The sequence below is a fragment of the Alosa pseudoharengus genome, unplaced genomic scaffold (assembly GCF_046254945.1).
Source record: "Alosa pseudoharengus isolate Yale_2024_CS ecotype anadromous, Long Island Sound unplaced genomic scaffold, YU_APseudo_1.1 YU_APseudo_1.1_scf_22, whole genome shotgun sequence".
NCBI classification, from domain to species: Eukaryota; Metazoa; Chordata; class Actinopteri; order Clupeiformes; family Clupeidae; genus Alosa; species Alosa pseudoharengus.
Window position 1 is genome coordinate 15893282 of NW_027468680.1, and position 17416 is coordinate 15910697.

Genomic DNA, 17416 nt, shown 5'->3' on the forward strand with positions numbered 1-17416 from the left:
TTTTTTGAACGAAAGGTGTTTTTTTTTAGGTTAATCATTGACCTGACCAAATTAACAATATGTTCCAGACAGACTGTTTTTAAGGATATGTTTTCCTTATTATTCATCTTTGTCTTTATCATTCTCAATAATAACTGCAGCAAGTCAAACGTGAGAAAATATTTATACTTTATGATCATTCATGGCACAAAAAAACTGTTGATTCTTAGCATTTTTAATCAAAATGATGATAGACTGATTTCTGATTTTGCGTCTTTCTCATACCTCACAAATAATACACTAACCCTACATCCTAATGGTGCACACTCAAGGCACACATCCACTGGCACCCAAAGTCTCTCTTCATAGTCAACACACACACATACACTACCGTAAACATTGTGCCTTTGCAACATTGGATGAATGGTTGCTGGCAATGTAGATATTGCATTAAAGATCAGCCATTTCTTTCTACAACAGTCGAGAACCCTTTTGCAATTATGTAAGCACATAATGTAATCTGAAAACTGCTGCCCTGATTAAAAAAAACAATGCAACTGATCTCAGCTGGTATTTTGTCTATAATGGAGTGAAATGGAAATTCCTAAGTGATCCCAAACTTTTGACCAGTAGTGTACACATATACACACACACACACACACACACACACACACACACACACACACACACACACACACACACTGTGACAACCATGTGTCCCTCACGCTGAGATCCCAACCCTCACATGCTCTCACATCAAGTCAGGTGCACACTCATGATCTCATCTCTATCAAACACTCCCTTCACTGCACAACAATCATTCTCCATTCTCCATTCTCCCAACGATCCCTCAGCGTTCCATTCACTCGTTCCATTCACAACCAGAAGCCCACATCCCCAAGATATTTTCTTTTTCTGGTATTAATGTATTTGTTCAAATTGCAATTTGGTGTTGGTCTGCCGTTCATATTTGGGCCCATGTGAGCCTCACAACACACACACACACACACACACACACACACACACACACACACACACACACACACACACACACACACACACACACACACACAGACAAACATATCTCTGCGCAGCCTCTCAACTTCTACTTTTACTAGGGTGTGCAAAGATAATAATCCAGGGAGGGTACACTGAACACTACATTTTACTGCAACCCTAATACAAAAAACAGCAAACTAAATAAATAAGGAACCAATTCAACTCAACTGGTGTATGGGTATGTGGGTGTGTATGAGTATGTCTGTAAATGTGTACGAGCTGTGTGGTTTGAGTAGGCTTTCAAATGGGGTAGTAACGGTCCTATCACATTTCAGTTTAAGCTGTGTACATATTTGAACACACAACACACCCTGTCCATGGGGGTAAGAAGGATATCACTCTTAGGTGCTGGGTAGCACACACACACACACACACACACACACACATTGCTGCTACAAACAGCTACATTCTCAGACTCACACACACACACAGCATGCTGCTACAAACAGCTACATTCTCCCAGACTCACACACACACACTCACACACTCTCACACACACACACACACACACATTGCTGCTACAAACAGCTACACTCTCCCATACTCACACACTCACACAGCATGCTGCTACAAACAGCTACATTCTCCCATACTCACACACACACACAGCATGCTGCTACAAACAGCTACATTCTCCCAGACTTACACACACACACACACACACACACAGCATGCTGCTACAAACAGCTACATTCTCCCAGACTCTTCCTTGATACTCTGCCCCACCCTGTCGCCCCACGTCAACCAGAGGGCGTTCAGTTCATCAGCTCCACTACATTGGACACAGACCAATGGCATAGTCAGACGTTTATTTTTGGAAGGGCCTCGGGAAAAGTGAGGCGGCACAACTTTCATTCACAGTCCTGCACTAGCCTGCATTCCCCTGGGGATCAATATCTAGTATCTATCTATCTATCTATCTATCTATCTATACTGCAGCATTTTCAATCATCCAGTGCAGTTTAACCAGAAGACTATTACACCTGCACCCCTGAGCCTTACATGTTTTCCTATTATTTATATATTTTCATAAAAATGTATGCTTCACCAGATCATCACAGTTAGCCTCAATGATGATGGGATAACAGACAGCTGTGAATTTACAGTAAAAGCTAAGCTTGGTACTGACTTGTTTATCTATGCTTTAAAGGAGGCAACACAGGGGTACATAAGGCAGAACTCATCTGTGCTAATTGGGTTTATTGATGCTTCCAAGGCCCTTGACAGAGTCAATCACCACAAGCCATTTGAAAAACTGAGCCAAAGGGGTGCCCCTGACAGCATTACCAGAATCCTGGCTTATTGGTATGCCAACCAAATGACTTCTGCTGTGCAAAGAAAATGTTCATGAAGACCAAGTGGATCCCAGTTTCCTTAAGCAGGTCGAAGCAATCGAGAAAAACTGTAATGTATGTTGTATGTCATGTCTGTCTTCTGAATGGACCTTGAGTGTGGCAATAAAAGTTGATAATGATGATGGTGATGATGATGATTACGTAAAAGAACTTAACGACTCTGAATTCACAGAACAACAGCTCTGACCTACATGACCGGCTTTCAAAGTATCTTTAAAGGTAGCTAATCTATACCAATCCTTGCCCAAGGCTCTGCAGTGCAATAATGATTCCTGATAGCGTATCTGTGCATGACTCTTACTGTAAAGAGTTACTGTAAAGAGCACAGTCGACCCCTTTTTCCCACAGAGAAGAGGGAAGGGAGATTTTTACTGCTGTCCCGATTGCTTTGACCCATTTATACCTTCTTTGCACAGCAGAAGTCATCACTTGCAAATGTGCTCACATGTTTTCATTGTGTTCACACATTTCTCACACCCTTTCGCAAAACAGATAACACAGATATTATTCAAAGACCCCAAACTCTATTGGTTTCCCTGTGCTAAACAAAATGAAAACATATATTTGTTATTGCTTTTGCTGCATGTTTTAAATGTTGTGAGAGAGTATGAGCCTTTTGCAAGCAAAATGTGTCATTTTGGCCAGAGTGCTTTTGTTTAGACCTGCATGTCTATCTATCTATCTATCTGTTAATTGTTAATTGTTAGTTGCTAATGGTTGATAACGTGATCATGTCAGAGTTGACACAAACATTAAAGTGATAGAGAAAAACTGTAATGCATGAACAGTGTGTTTGGAGCAAGGGTCAGAGGCTTCCATTCACTGTGGCTCTCCTTCCCCGAGCAGTGTTTTCCTTCCTGTCTTTTGCTGTGTGTGTGTGTGTGTGTGTCTGTGTATGCGTGCGTGTGTGTGTGTGTGTGTGTGTGTGTGTGTGTGTGTGTGTGTGTGTGTGTGTGTGTGTGTGTATGTGTATGTGTGTGTGTGTTTGTGTGTGTATTTGTGTGTATGTGAGTGTATACAGTGTGTGGGTGCATGTATGTAGGATGAAGAGGTGTTAGTGTGATGTGTGTGTGTGTGTGTGTGTGTGTGTGTGTGTGTGTGTGTGTGTGTGTGTCAGAGATGTCCTCTGCGATCTAGTAACTGTGTGTTCACCCTAGCCTCGAGCTCCTCATACACAGACAGGCAGGCCGGATTAAACAGCCTGGGAAACAGCATGAGAGAGTACACCACAGAAATACAGCATACAGCAAACAGACAGTAACAAGAGAGAGAAAGAGTGGTAGACAGACAGATAAGTTATCCACACACAAGCAGGCCTGATATACAGTAGATAGTGGAAAAAAGATAGGGATAGGGATACATAAAAGCATAGGTTGGTAAAATAGGCCAACTGGCAGGGTCATGACCTTGGCATTAGATAAACAGTAAAAATCGAAAGTGTAAGTGGTACGGAGTCAGCAAATAAAAGGTATATAGAATCTTCTGGCAGGTTCATGAGTGGAGTGGTAAACAACAGCCTCGTTCCCTCCCTCCTTAACACCCACCCCCACGTTCCACACCCTGCTCCTCAGGCGGTCGCAAGGCAGGGATTTCTGAAGTGATGCCTCATTCACAGTCAAATATTTCTAATTGTAATCTACACCTCAAGCAGCACACAAGCAGCGCGCGCACACACACACACACACACACACACACACACACACACACACACACACACACAGTGTGTTCTGAATAAGTATTTTACAACTTCAAAGATAATATGTTATATAAGATATTTATCAATTACTGTAATCAAGTTATCAATGAAACTTAATCTTAACCTGAATTTCCTTACAGGAACAGGTCATATGTGATTCATATTTATAGCCTTACTTGATACAGGGAGGATTTTGTACCTGTATTTCTGTTTTGTACTTGTACTGATCGATAAAATCTATAGGGCTGTTTGAATGTGAAAGTATTTTATTCATTACATTCTCAAGCTCAAAAGTAGATTTGAATAAGTGCATTAGCTGACTATATGTAGATGCGTGCCAGCCAGATTATGTTTTGACATTTTAAAAGGGCAAGATGCTGAACAGTCTATTATCGCTAATCTTCATCACCAACGAACAGTTTAAAGACATAATCTCCATTATAATGTCAACATGACACCACTTGCCAGCCTGGTAGTGAAAATCTGCTACAGCAGTTGTCCCTGCTAATATTAATAACAGTACAAACGCTGACAAGTCCAGGTGTTTACTGAGGGTCTATTTCAATGAAAAATGACAATGTAGTTCAATGAAATGTGTCTGGTCTAGGCGCTTACTGTAGGTCTTACATGTCAATGCTGCATGTTTTAAATGTTGTGAGAGAGTATGAGCCTTTTGCAAGCAAAATGTGTCATTTTGGCCAGAGTGCTTTTGTTTAGACCTGCATGTCTATCTATCTATCTATCTATCTGTTAATTGTTAGTTGCTAATGGTTGATAACGTGATCATGTCAGAGTTGACACAAACATTAAAGTGATAGAGAAAAACTGTAATGCAGGAACAGTGTGTTTGGAGCAAGGGTCACTCAAATACGTCGGCAGTGAACAAAGCAAGGCAAGGCTGTTGGCAACGTATTGCAGATCGGGTAGCCAAAATGCCTAAAAGTAAAGTTTTATGTCCACATGTTCTTCAAATACGGAGGATTAATAGCTTGCTTAATGTATTTAATGAGTTTAAATAATTAAATTGCTTATTTATTTTGAGTTCATAGAAATGCCTACAGATGCAGCACAATTTAGAAGTGGGCATATAGATTACAGTAATAAGGATAATTGAATGTTCAAGTAGCCCCATTGACTGATTTAGTGTATGCCCAATCCTGTAAACATTTCAGATGCAACACCATTGCCAAACGCACATGGCAGCAGGTGAAAATGAAACACAAACACATTATTCAGAATAGTGGTTTATATAGTCATAGCTTGCATTAATATTTCTTAATTATGAAAACATGTAGGCCTATGCTTATAGCCTTCACTTGGCCTCTGTTTTACAGCTAACAAGAAAAAGGTGTCTTTGAACACTACTGTAAGGCACCAGAGTGTTTTACAGTAGCAGAGGAGTTGGCCATCGCAAATAATACTGGAAGGCCGATTGTGGAAGGGGTTGAGGGAGGCATTCGGTCGGATTCTGGTGCTGTGGAAATGTGTAGCCTTTATGTGCAGGGTACAGTAATATGACATTCAATTCAATACGTTTGTTAAAATGGTGATTTTAATTTATTAGGCCTACTATATGTCCGATTTATTCTTGCTCAGATGTTCAGCATACTGTAGGCCTATGTCCGATTTATTTTCGGACATACAATAGGCTATTCTTGCTCAGATGTTCAGCATCACCAATGGAATACATGAATGTCCACGTACGGGCATTGCTATGAGACGTCTTCCTAGATCATCTGACAAAGATAACGAATTCCCTCGGCTGACAATCTATATCTTCATAGAGAATATCGTCCGGGTAGGCTATATATATTTTCTGGCGGTCTCTAAAACCCCTCGCCCTGCGAAGAGAGTCCCTCACGATTTGCGCTCCAATGTCGTATGGATCAACCAGGTACGCCGACATGTCTCGGGAGAAATTGTTAATGGAGGGGTGGTACTTATAAAGGGTGTGGTTAACGGAAACCTCGGGTTAACCAAGAACATAACCTGCTCGGAGCAGGTTTGAGATGCAGCGTAAATTGCCATGGCAGCATACCTCGGTTAAAACCTATCCACCTTTCGTAGTACGGGTTAATCGGGAAGTTACGCCACACGTGATCAAGTTACTCTCGATAAGCCAGTAACCCCGCTTCGTAGTACAGGCCCCAGGAGCGAAGACTTTGTCGACATCCGTAAGCAACTCTAATAATGAAGCATCTCACACATGTATCTAAAGCTATAGTGGCCAAAAAAACACCGATACCTCCACCACAGATGATAGCTCGCCATCCACTAGCAAAGAAGGACTCGGAGCAAAGTCCTCCAAGCAGCAAAAGCTAGATCTTTCTGCTTCACAACAAAAACCTATGACACAGGCTGAAGTCAACCGTACAGTAGGTCTGTGCAATATCTTGAATTTCCCCTTGGGGATCAATAAAGTATCTATCTATCTATCTATCTATCTAATAAATATCAAAAGTTATGTAGCCTACAAACACCTGTCTGTTCTACTCATTTCAACTGGCTGCTCAAAACTGCTAAAAAAATCCAAATTCTTTGACATATAGCAACTTTTTTTTGTAACAGTAACGCAAATAGTTACTTTCCCTGGTAACGAGTTACTCTTATCATAGAGTAATTCAGTTACTAACTCAGTTACTTTTTGGAACAAGTAGTGAGTAACTATAACAAATTACTTTTTTAAAGTAACGTTTCCAACACTGCCAATCAGAGCCAGTCTTTTTACACACTTGCCAGCACACGCGACACACACACGCAACAGCTAAAATAGAGATCCGACGAAACAGCAGAGGTCGGGAGCAATCCGATGAAAAGTTGGCATTTTCAAGGTGGAGATATAAGCACTTCTTCAAATTCATTGTGGTCAAAGGCAAGAATGTGCATGTAATGTGTACATTATGTCCAGGAGCGAAGACTTTGTCGACATCCGTTGTAAGCAACTATAATTTAATGAAGCATCTCACACACGCATCTAAAGCTAGTGGCCAAAAACACCGATAGGCTACCTCCACCACAGATGATAGCTCGCCATCCACTAGCAAAGAAGGACTCGGAGCAAAGTCCTCCAAGCAGCAAAAGCTAGATCTTTCTGCCTCACAACAAAAACCTATGACACAGGCTGAAGTCAACCGTAGGTCTGTCGATGTGCAATATCTTGAATTTCCCCTTGGGGATCAATAAAGTATATCTAATAAATATCGAAAGTTATGTAGCCTACAAACACCTGTCTGTTCATTTCAACTGGCTGCTCAAAAAATCCAAATTCTTTGACATATAGGAACTTTTTTTTTTTAACAGTAACGCAAATAGTTACTTTCCGGTAACAAGTTACTATTATCATAGAGTAATTCAGTTACTAACTCAGTTACTTTTTGGAACAAGTAGTGAGTAACTATAACTAATTACTTTTTTAAAGTAACGTTCCCAACACTGCTCCTCATACACAGACACACACTAAGGCAGGCCGGATTAAACAGCCTGGGAAACAGCATGAGAGAGTACACCACAGAAATACAGCATACAGCAAACAGACAGTAACAAGAGAGAGAAAGAGTGGTAGACAGACAGATAAGTTATCCACACACAAGCAGGCCTGATATACAGTAGATAGTGGAAAAAAGATAGGGATAGGGATACATAAAAGTATAGGTGGGTAAAATAGGCAAACAGGCAGGGTCATGACTTTGGCATTAGATAAACAGTAAAAATCGAAAGTGTAAGTGGTACGGAGTCAGCAAATAAAAGGTATATAGAATCTTCTGGCAGGTTCATGAGTGGAGTGGTAAACAACAGCCTCGTTCCCTCCCTCCTTAACACCCACCCCCACGTTCCACACCCTGCTCCTGGAGATTTTAATCATGTCTCTCTGTCCTCTACCTTGCCCACTCTTACGCAATACGTCACATGTTACACAAGGGAAAATAAGACATTGGACTTATTCTATGCAAACATCAAGGATGCTTATAGCTCAATGCCCCTCCCACCCCTGGGTAGATCGGATCACAATTTGGTTCATATTCTTCCACAATATAAGCCCCTTGTTCATAGACAACAGGCCATCACTCGCTCAGTAAAAAAAAATGGTCCATGGAATCTGAGGAGGCACTGAGGGACTGTTTCGAGACAACTGTGTGGGAGGTGTTCTGTGATATGCATGGGGAGGATATTGACAACCTTACTGACTGCATTACAGACTATATTAATTTTTGTTTTGAAAACACTGTACCCAATATGACTGTAAGATCATATGCAAATAACCAACCCTGGATTACTCCTGGCATTAAGGTTCTCCTTAAAGAAAAGAAGAGGGCCTTTAGGACAGGAAATAAGGATGAGCTGAGAACGGTGCAGAGAGAATTGAGGAGGGAGATATGACAGGGGAAGAACAACTATAAGAAGAAGATGGAGGAGCAGCTCCTACATGAGAACATCAGTGGAGTTTGGAAGGGCCTCAAAACCATGTCAGGGCACGGCAAGGCAGTCTCCTTGGACATGGGTGGGCAGAAGTGGGCAAATGACTTAAATATGTTTTTTAACAGATTTGAGCAGCCTCCCACGTCCTCTGCTACTTCATCTTCCTCCCCCTCAGTCACTTTTTCTCAGTCACTCCCCAGAGGGCCCCCTGTATTGCCCACCTCCCCCTTACCAATAGCCCCCAATATGCAACTTTCCAGCTCCACTTGGTCTTGCACAGCAGGACAGGTAGCGAAGGAGCTCAGCAGGATTAAGATGCGGAAAGCCATTGGCCCGGATGGCATTAGCCCCAGGCTCCTAAAGACATGTGCAGATCAACTGGGTATGATAGTGGGGCACATTTTCAACATGAGCTTGGAACTGGGGAAAGTGCCGCGGCTCTGGAAGACATCATGTGTAGTTCCAGTGCCAAAAATCCCACATCCCAAAGAACTGAACCACTACAGACCAGTTGTACTGACATCTCACCTCATAAAGACCCTTGAGAGGCTGGTTCTTGCCCAGCTCTGCCCCATGGTGAGAGCAACTTTAGACCCACTGCAGTTTGCTTATCAGCCTGGCATTGGAGTCGAGGATGCTCTCATCTATCTTCTGCATCAATCTTTTTCTCACCTGGACAAGCCTGGGAGCACTGTGAGAATCATGTTTTTTTATTTCTCCAGTGCTTTCAATATCATAAGGCCTACACTCTTGGGGGAAAAGCTAGAGAACATGGGGGTGGACCAGCACCTGACACACTGGATTTTGGACTACCTCACAGGGAGACCACAATATGTGAGGACAAAGGACTGTGTGTCAGACACTGTTGTCTCTAGCACTGGGGCGCCACAGGGAACGGTCTTGGCTCTGTTTCTTTTTACTGTTTACACCGCGGACTTCAAATACAGCTCCCCACAGTGTTACCTGCAGAAGTCCTCTGATGACTCTGTGATCGTGGGCCTCATCAGGGAGGATGATGAGAATGAGTACAGAGATCTTATACAGGATTTTACGGACTGGTGCCTGAGGAACCATCTCCAACTCAATGCGGCCAAGACCAAAGAACTGTTGGTGGATTTCCGTAGGAAGGGACATCCCCCATCAGCACCAGTGATCATTCAGGGAAATGAGATTGAGAGGGTGGCATCTTATAAGTACCTGGGTGTTCACCTGAACAATAAGCTGGACTGGTCTAACAACACGGCTGCACTCTATAAAAAGGGCATGAGTAGACTGTATCTGCTGAGGCGACTCAGATCTTTTGGGGTTCAGAGGGAGCTTTTGAGAACATTTTACAATTCAGTGTAATAAATCAGCCATTTTTTATGCAGTAGTATGTTGGGGGAGTGGCATCTCAGCTGCCGACAGGAGGAAGTTGAAAAAACTCATTAAGAGGGCTAGTGCTATTCTGGGATGCAAGCTGGACCCAATAGAGATAGTGGGAGAGAGCAGGATGGTAGCGAAACTGACATCTATGCTGGGTCACGAGCGTCACCCAATGCATGTCACTCTGACAACACTAAGCAGCTGTTTCAGTGACAGGCTGCTACACCCTGTGTGTATAAAGGAGAGACATCGCCGGTCCTTCCTACCCACTGCAGTTAGATTGTACAATAAACACCACTCCAATAGAGCACAAGGCACTTTAGAACTACTGGAGATGTTTTACTGACTTCTTTTTTATACAGTTTTATACATTACACAAGGACAATGTAACTATTCTTAAGAACTGTGGGTTTCCATTAGAAAAGGTTATCCTTGTTGTTGCTGTATTTATTTATTTTTTATGTATTTAGCATTAGTGCGTAGTAGGATGATAAGACTGTCTGTTACTGCGATAAATGGCTGTACATAGTGGTTGTGCTTTCCCCACATGAGCTCAAACAGGTATGGTGCAGGGAAGCATGCCCAAGGAATGTGTATGTGTGTATGTGTATTTGCTGCATGTCCTACTGAAGATGTATGGGGGGGGGGGGGGGGTTGTCTGTAAGTCTCTTTTCCTTCATTGTCTTGGACGCTGTAACAATGCAAATTTCTCCCTTGGGAGACAATTAAAGGATTATCTTATCTTATCTTCCTCAGGCGGTCGCAAGGCAGGGATTTCTGAAGTGATGCCTCATTCACAGTCAAATATTTCTAATTGTAATCTACACCTCAAGCAGTGCACACACACACACACACACACACACACACACACACACACACACACACACACACACATACACACACACACAGTGTGTTCAGAATAAGTATTTTACAACTTCAAACATAATATAAGTTATATAAGATATTTATCAATTACTGTAATCAAGTTATCAATGAAACTTAATCTTAACCTAAATTTCCTTACAGGAACAGGTCATATGTTATTCACATTTATAGCCCTACTTGATAAGATACAGGGAGGATTTTGTACCTGTATTTCTGTTTTGTACTTGTACTGATCGGATAAATTCTATAGGGCTGTTTGAATGTGAAAGTATTTTATTCATTACATTCTCAAGCTCAAAAGTATAAGTAGATTTGAATAAGTGCATTGGCTGACTATATGTAGATGCGTGCCAGCCAGATTATGTTTTGACATTTTAAAAGGGCAAGATGCTGAACAGTCTATTATCGCTAATCTTCATCACCAACGAACAGTTTAAAGACATAATCTCCATTATAATGTCAACATGACACCACTTGCCAGCCTGGTAGTGAAAATCTGCTACAGCAGTTGTCCCTGCTAATATTATTTTCATCAGCATCGCCAACATTACTATCGTCTTCAAATTTATTACAAAACAATTTTTTTTTTGTGAATCAACTGTACAGTCATCCTATGACTAACAATGCATCAAGTCACGTATGTGTCATTGGATAATTGTTTATACATGTGAGGTATGCTGTTATCAACCCATCAGGCAATGAAGTGCCTGAGAAGCCTAGACATCCCAGAGTATGCCTTTAACAGACGGCATGTAGTTTGATGTGGTGGACCATTCTGGTATGGTATAGTGAGGATTGCTGCTCAACCACCTCATTATAAACACTGCATACTGAGTTAGTCACCATTCCTGAGAGCAAGTAAAGGAGCAGGTGGAGAGGACTGCTTTACTGTCATTTTTTAAACTCTTAATCTGATGCTAGATTATACTTATACTGATAATTGAATTCTCGTCCCCTGCTGTAAAGTTTACCTCAGCAGTGAACGGTTACTGAAATTATATTATTAGTAGAACCATGTGCTTAGCCATTGGCCATTAAGGTGTGTTACTCGGCAACGCATACATACCAAGCAAACAGCTTTTGTTCCTGTCGACAGACTAGTGGATTAACAGTCCACTCAAAATACATTTAAGGCTAGCATTTCAGCTTTGCCATTACTAACTAAGACAAACCTGTTCAAAGCAATAGTTTGAACTGTCATAGCACACAGTCAAGTGACGCGAGAAGGAGGCCTTGCCACGCATACCACAGAACCAGCCCAACAGCGTCTGACTTCAGCCGCATAGCTGCCTCCCAGCTGTGAGAAAGGCAATTAGGTTGATATAAGCAGAGGTGGGGTCAGCAGGGCTGCTCCCACACTATCTCTAGTGATCTTGGGCCTGATTAGTAACAACAATGAACAGCTCTACTTGGATCAGGTTGATGAGGTGGCACAGTGGTGTCAATCTAACAGCTTGACACTGAATGTCAATAAAACCAAGGAAATGGTAGTGAATTACAGAAGGCAGCAGCAGAACTACAGTTACACCCCACTAATGATCAGCGGGCAACCTGTAGAGAGAGTCACAAGTTTTAAATACCTTGGTGTCCACATTACTGAAGAGTTAACATGGACTGTTAACACTCAATATGTTCAGAAGAAGTCCAGACAACGACTCTACTTCCTTCGTCAGTTAAAGGAGAATTCCAGTGTGATTTTGACCTAAAGTGTTTTGAAACATGATACCGAGTGTGAACGTATGTCTCATAGCCCATCTCGGCTTGTCCCCTGCACTCCGAAATCTGGCGCTAGTTAGCCGATGCTACCAACAAGGCGGTCAATGGTGGTGCCTCGGCATCGGCATAGCCATGCAAATAAATCACTGTTTTACACCATTTACGAGGCTCAATGTATCTCCACACTTCATTGGTAGACTTCCGAGGGCCCTGACATTTAAAACTATTGAGAACTTTGAAAAAGCACTGGTAGTTTACTTACAAGACGATTTATACAGACAGTATCTTCTCGAAGTTTAGCGTTTGCAGCCATCTTGAATTTAGTCACGATACAATAAGGGATCAGATTCCAAAAATAATTCCGTGGAAATGCATGGATTCCAGTTGCTGCTACTGGAAGAAACTGTAATCCATGCATTTCCACAGAATTATTTTTGGAATCTGATCCCTTATCATACCTGTTCATTCTTACTCGTCGCTCGATGTGACTAAATTCAAGATGGCTGCAAACGCTAAACTTCGTGAAGATACTGTCTGTATAAATCGTCTTGTAAGTAAACTACCAGTGCTTTTTCAAAGTTCTCAATGTCTTGTTTTAAATGTCAGGGCCCTCGGAAGTCTACCAATGAAGTGTGGAGATACATTGAGCCTCGTAAATGGTGTAAAACAGTGATTTATTTGCATGGCTATGCCGATGCCGAGGCACCACCATTGACCGCCTTGTTGGTAGCATCGGCTAACTAGCGCCAGATTTCGGAGTGCAGGGGACAAGCCGAGATGAGCTATGAGACATACGTTCACACTCGGTATCATGTTTCAAAACACTTTAGGTCAAAATCACACCGGAATTCTCCTTTAAGGAAATTCAAAGTTTCTACATCCATCATGAAGGCCTTCTACACTTCAGCGGTTGAGAGTGTTCTAACTGGTAGCATCATCACCTGGTATGGGAACTCCACAGGTAGAGATTGTAGTACTCTGCAGAGAGTAGTGCGCTCAGCTGAATGTACTATAAGAACTCAACTCCCTGCTCTACAAGATATCTATTCCAGAAGAGTAATCCTAAGAGACCAAAAGATTCTGAAGGACTCTTCTCATCCTAACAATGGATTATTCCTACCGCTGAAATCAAGAAGACGCCTATGTAGTCACAAAGCCAGAACTGAGAGACTCAGGAGAAGTTTTTATCCCCAGGCCATCCGAACTCTGAACTCACACTATACTGACTTTGCACACATTCACTCCTCAGCACTCTCAAACATTTCCCAACTCTGAACTCACACTATACTGACTTTGCACTCATTCACTCCTCAGCACTCATGACCCCCCCCCCCCACACACACACACACACACCTACATGACTTTTAGCACTTTTACATCCCTCTCCCTATGCTACAGACCTTTTATTTATTTTCTTATTTCATTACACGTCAAAACACACACACACACACACACACACACACACACACACACACATCTGACTTTCTCCAACTTTTGCACATCTCCATAGAACTTTTTATTTATTATTTTTGATTTCTCCTCCATCTATCTACCCATGTCCTTGATTGCCTAGCCTTTATATAGCCTACTGTACATCAAAGGTAAACCAACACAGGTGAGAGGGCAAAATAAGAGAGAGAGAGTGGGCTGGGAGAGAGAAAGGTTGTGGATGGGACGACGGACCTTATCCAAATAAATGACAAACAAACAAACTGATGCACAGATTGTGAAATTCTGGGCTGATACTGATAGCAATTTTGGCCAATGACGATTGTAACAATTTTGGCCAATAACCTATATTTTTTTGTTTTTGTTTGTTTACTTCATTTTTGTTGTTAATTATACCTTTTAGTGGCAGGGAAACACACATATTCATCATCAACTGAACCATTTCCAAGTCTTTTGGCCCATCAAAGCATTTAGCTGGAGCAGAATTGATGCAACATAACAGATAAACATCAGGTAAATGTCATATCATTTGTCAATTCGCCAATAGCATTCAACAAAGCAAATGTTAGGCGGATATATCGGTGTATCCTTAAAACAAACCATAACACAGCGGCTGTGACTATAAACCACAGTGCATTGCAACCACTTGTACTCTACCCATCAGGATATAAAACAGGCCTCTGCATGTTGCCGCAACCATAAGTCGCACAAGCTTTATGCACTCGGTCTCCATTTTGCAAAGCAACTTTGTTTTATACAACTCAATTAACAAACTGAAAAATAAAAACTGCAAGTCACTTTGTCAGTGGGCGATTCCAGTCTTCCAGGTGAGCACTGTGCATCACTAATCTCTTTTCACTGAAACTAAGCAAAAGGTGCACCAACCTGTAGTCTTCAGAGACCCCACTGGTATGCCTTATCAGCCATGGGCCTGCAGGCTGTACAGTGACAAATACACACTTTCACAACCCATCAGCCTGTTTATGACTTTGCATTTGTCACTACTGTGTCATGGTGGTGGGAATTCATTGGAGATACAGCGGATGACTCAGCGGAAGATTGTCAAACCGTATCATTCCCATTCATTCAGGTTGCCCTGAAGCTGGGGTTCACACAGAGACAAAAACCCTTGCTAAGATGTGATGCAACTGGTTACAGCGCCCGTACCATATTGGGTCCACGTGCCCATTTCTCAATCCCATCACAGCTTTCTCTCCCACTTCTTGTCACAATCTCCACTGTCCGATCAGATCAAAGGCATACAAAGCCAAGAAAAAAAGAGGTGACTAATTGGTAAGATTCATTCTAGTGCCATAGACAGGGCGTAAAGCAAGGAGAGTTTCTGTGCCTGTACTTAAAGGTGCTCTAAGCGATGCTGGGTAACGTCACTTCTGTTGACTTTCAAACAAAACAGAGAGCTAGCTCGCTACTTCCTCCCCCTCCCTCCCGTGCTGCTCCCATGCAATTAAAACTCTCCTAAACGCGCATTTCGTCTGTGATTTGCTGGAACAGTTTGTTATGATGGTAACACTTTATAATAACTACACACAATTCATCATTTATTAAGCCTTTGTTACTTATTAGTTAATGGTTTCTTCATCATTAGTAATTTCTTGTTCATACATAATTTATCATCAGTAAAGCATTTGTTCACACAATTATAAATGGTTTGTTCATAGTAAATAAGCCTATCCAAAAAATATGTTTGTAAGTACATGATTTATACTTAATAAGTAATGAAACAACTACTTAAAATGAAATAATTTTCTTATTATAAACCAGTTGCAAACTATTACAAAATACTTTGTTCATCATTTGTAAAGCATTGTTCCTATGTTAATTCTTATAAATAAAGTTTTTGTACACACAGTTATAAATGGTTTGTTCATAGTAAATAAGCCTATATCTAAAATATGTTTATGAATTATTGTTAATACTTAATAAATGTTGCAATAATATTTTGTTGATGAAGTAATATTTCCATTATTTAACAGTTGTTACATTGACATGCACTTATGATTAGTTAGGGTGAGGATACATATTTTATAAACCACTTCCTAATACTATAATTCATGATTAACTCAGGAGTTACAAGTGGTTAGTTAATGATATTTTGTGAGCTTATCTAAAGTGAGGACTTTCTATGCCTACAGAGAAGATGACAGAGGTTTTTCTGACACTGAGGCAGTTTTGTCTGAAGATGACAGATGTTTTTTCTGAGTCTGAGGATGTCCTATTCATTCTGTGATCTTGGTAAGGTGGACTGTGCCATGCGGTATCGGATTTTTTAAAAAGGCATTCAGAACATGTTTGATGATGGTGGAGGTTATTGTCCAATGTTTATAACAACACCAATGGTATTAAATGGTTCCTAGAGTGTTGATGAGTGTACATATTGTGAATGTGATTATACAGTATGGGATAATACGGTGTGATCTTTGAATGTTAAAAGTTGCAATAAGGTGAATAAACTCTTTTGAGAGGTGGATAAGCTCTAATAAGAGGTGGATACACTCTATTTCTGAATTTTAAGTGGATAAACTGCGTTTACTTGCGTTTAGCCTCCACTACATCCCTGCTTATGACGCCTTCTCCGCAAATTGTACACTTTGCAAGCTCAGGCTCATGTGGCTTCCTTGTACGTGCGCAACAAGAACCGGGTTGCTTGTTGAACTACAAAGAACCTTTGCGGAAAATCTGGAATTGTTTATTACCTCTGAAGAGTACCAAACACAATACCAGTCTTACATGTAACTTTTTGTGAGAAAGTTCGTACACCAAAACATTGTGGTTTGTAAGGCGTCATGCATGCTGTTGGACTGATTGGGATATGTGAGGACCACAACTACTGCCACTCATTAATTGTATGCAAGTCTATAGTTGCGTGGGAAGTCTAACAACTACAAAAAGGGAAAAATGCAGCATCATATAACTTACGAGCAATTCATAGAGTCCGTGTCGCTGACCATAGAACCGCTGCTGCGTCGCTTTGATTTTGATCTCCGAATTCGCAGCGACCCAAATCCCTTCTTCACAGGACTCGTAGGTGAGGAGAAGACATCATTCGCAGCGCTCCCGACACCCAACGGACTCGTCGGTAGGGTCGCTGACTTCGCGCCGGGACTGGAGATCTCACTGCGCGGCACCTGGACATGTTTCTCCTCAATGTGGTTTTCCTTTTCCGTTGACTTTGATTTCATAAAAAGTTTCTTAAGTTTGGAGGTGTTAGGTTTACTCATGTTTACCTTCGCTTAAATACAAATGAAGTCCATACAAGTCGCTTCACTAATTCGGCACTCCTTGCGCACGATGAAGGTCAGTTTAATGAGACACAGGTAGGCGGCTGCATACAAGAGCCTCCTCTATTCGTTTTTGTTCAGATCAAATTGTGTGTGCGTTCATCTGCAGATCTTATGAGGGCGGGCAGACAGAAGCTACGACATCCAATGTGTATTGCCACTTTTTCAGTCCGATAAAAAGGTTAACATTAGACTAC

General features: G+C 41.5%; 1 protein-coding gene across 2 annotated transcripts in view; it reads right to left on the bottom strand.

The window, feature by feature from the left end:
* The window catches only part of crybg1a (crystallin beta-gamma domain containing 1a), a 51764-nt gene extending 34489 nt beyond the window's left edge, over positions 1-17275 (bottom strand). For both annotated transcript variants that reach the window (XM_076300758.1, XM_076300757.1), the window contains exon 1: positions 16858-17275. In XM_076300758.1, coding sequence (XP_076156873.1) covers positions 16858-17159 — 302 coding nt within the window. In that variant the 5' untranslated portion in view covers positions 17160-17275. The remainder of the gene's footprint in view (positions 1-16857) is intronic.
* Positions 17276-17416: the final 141 nt, after the last annotated feature.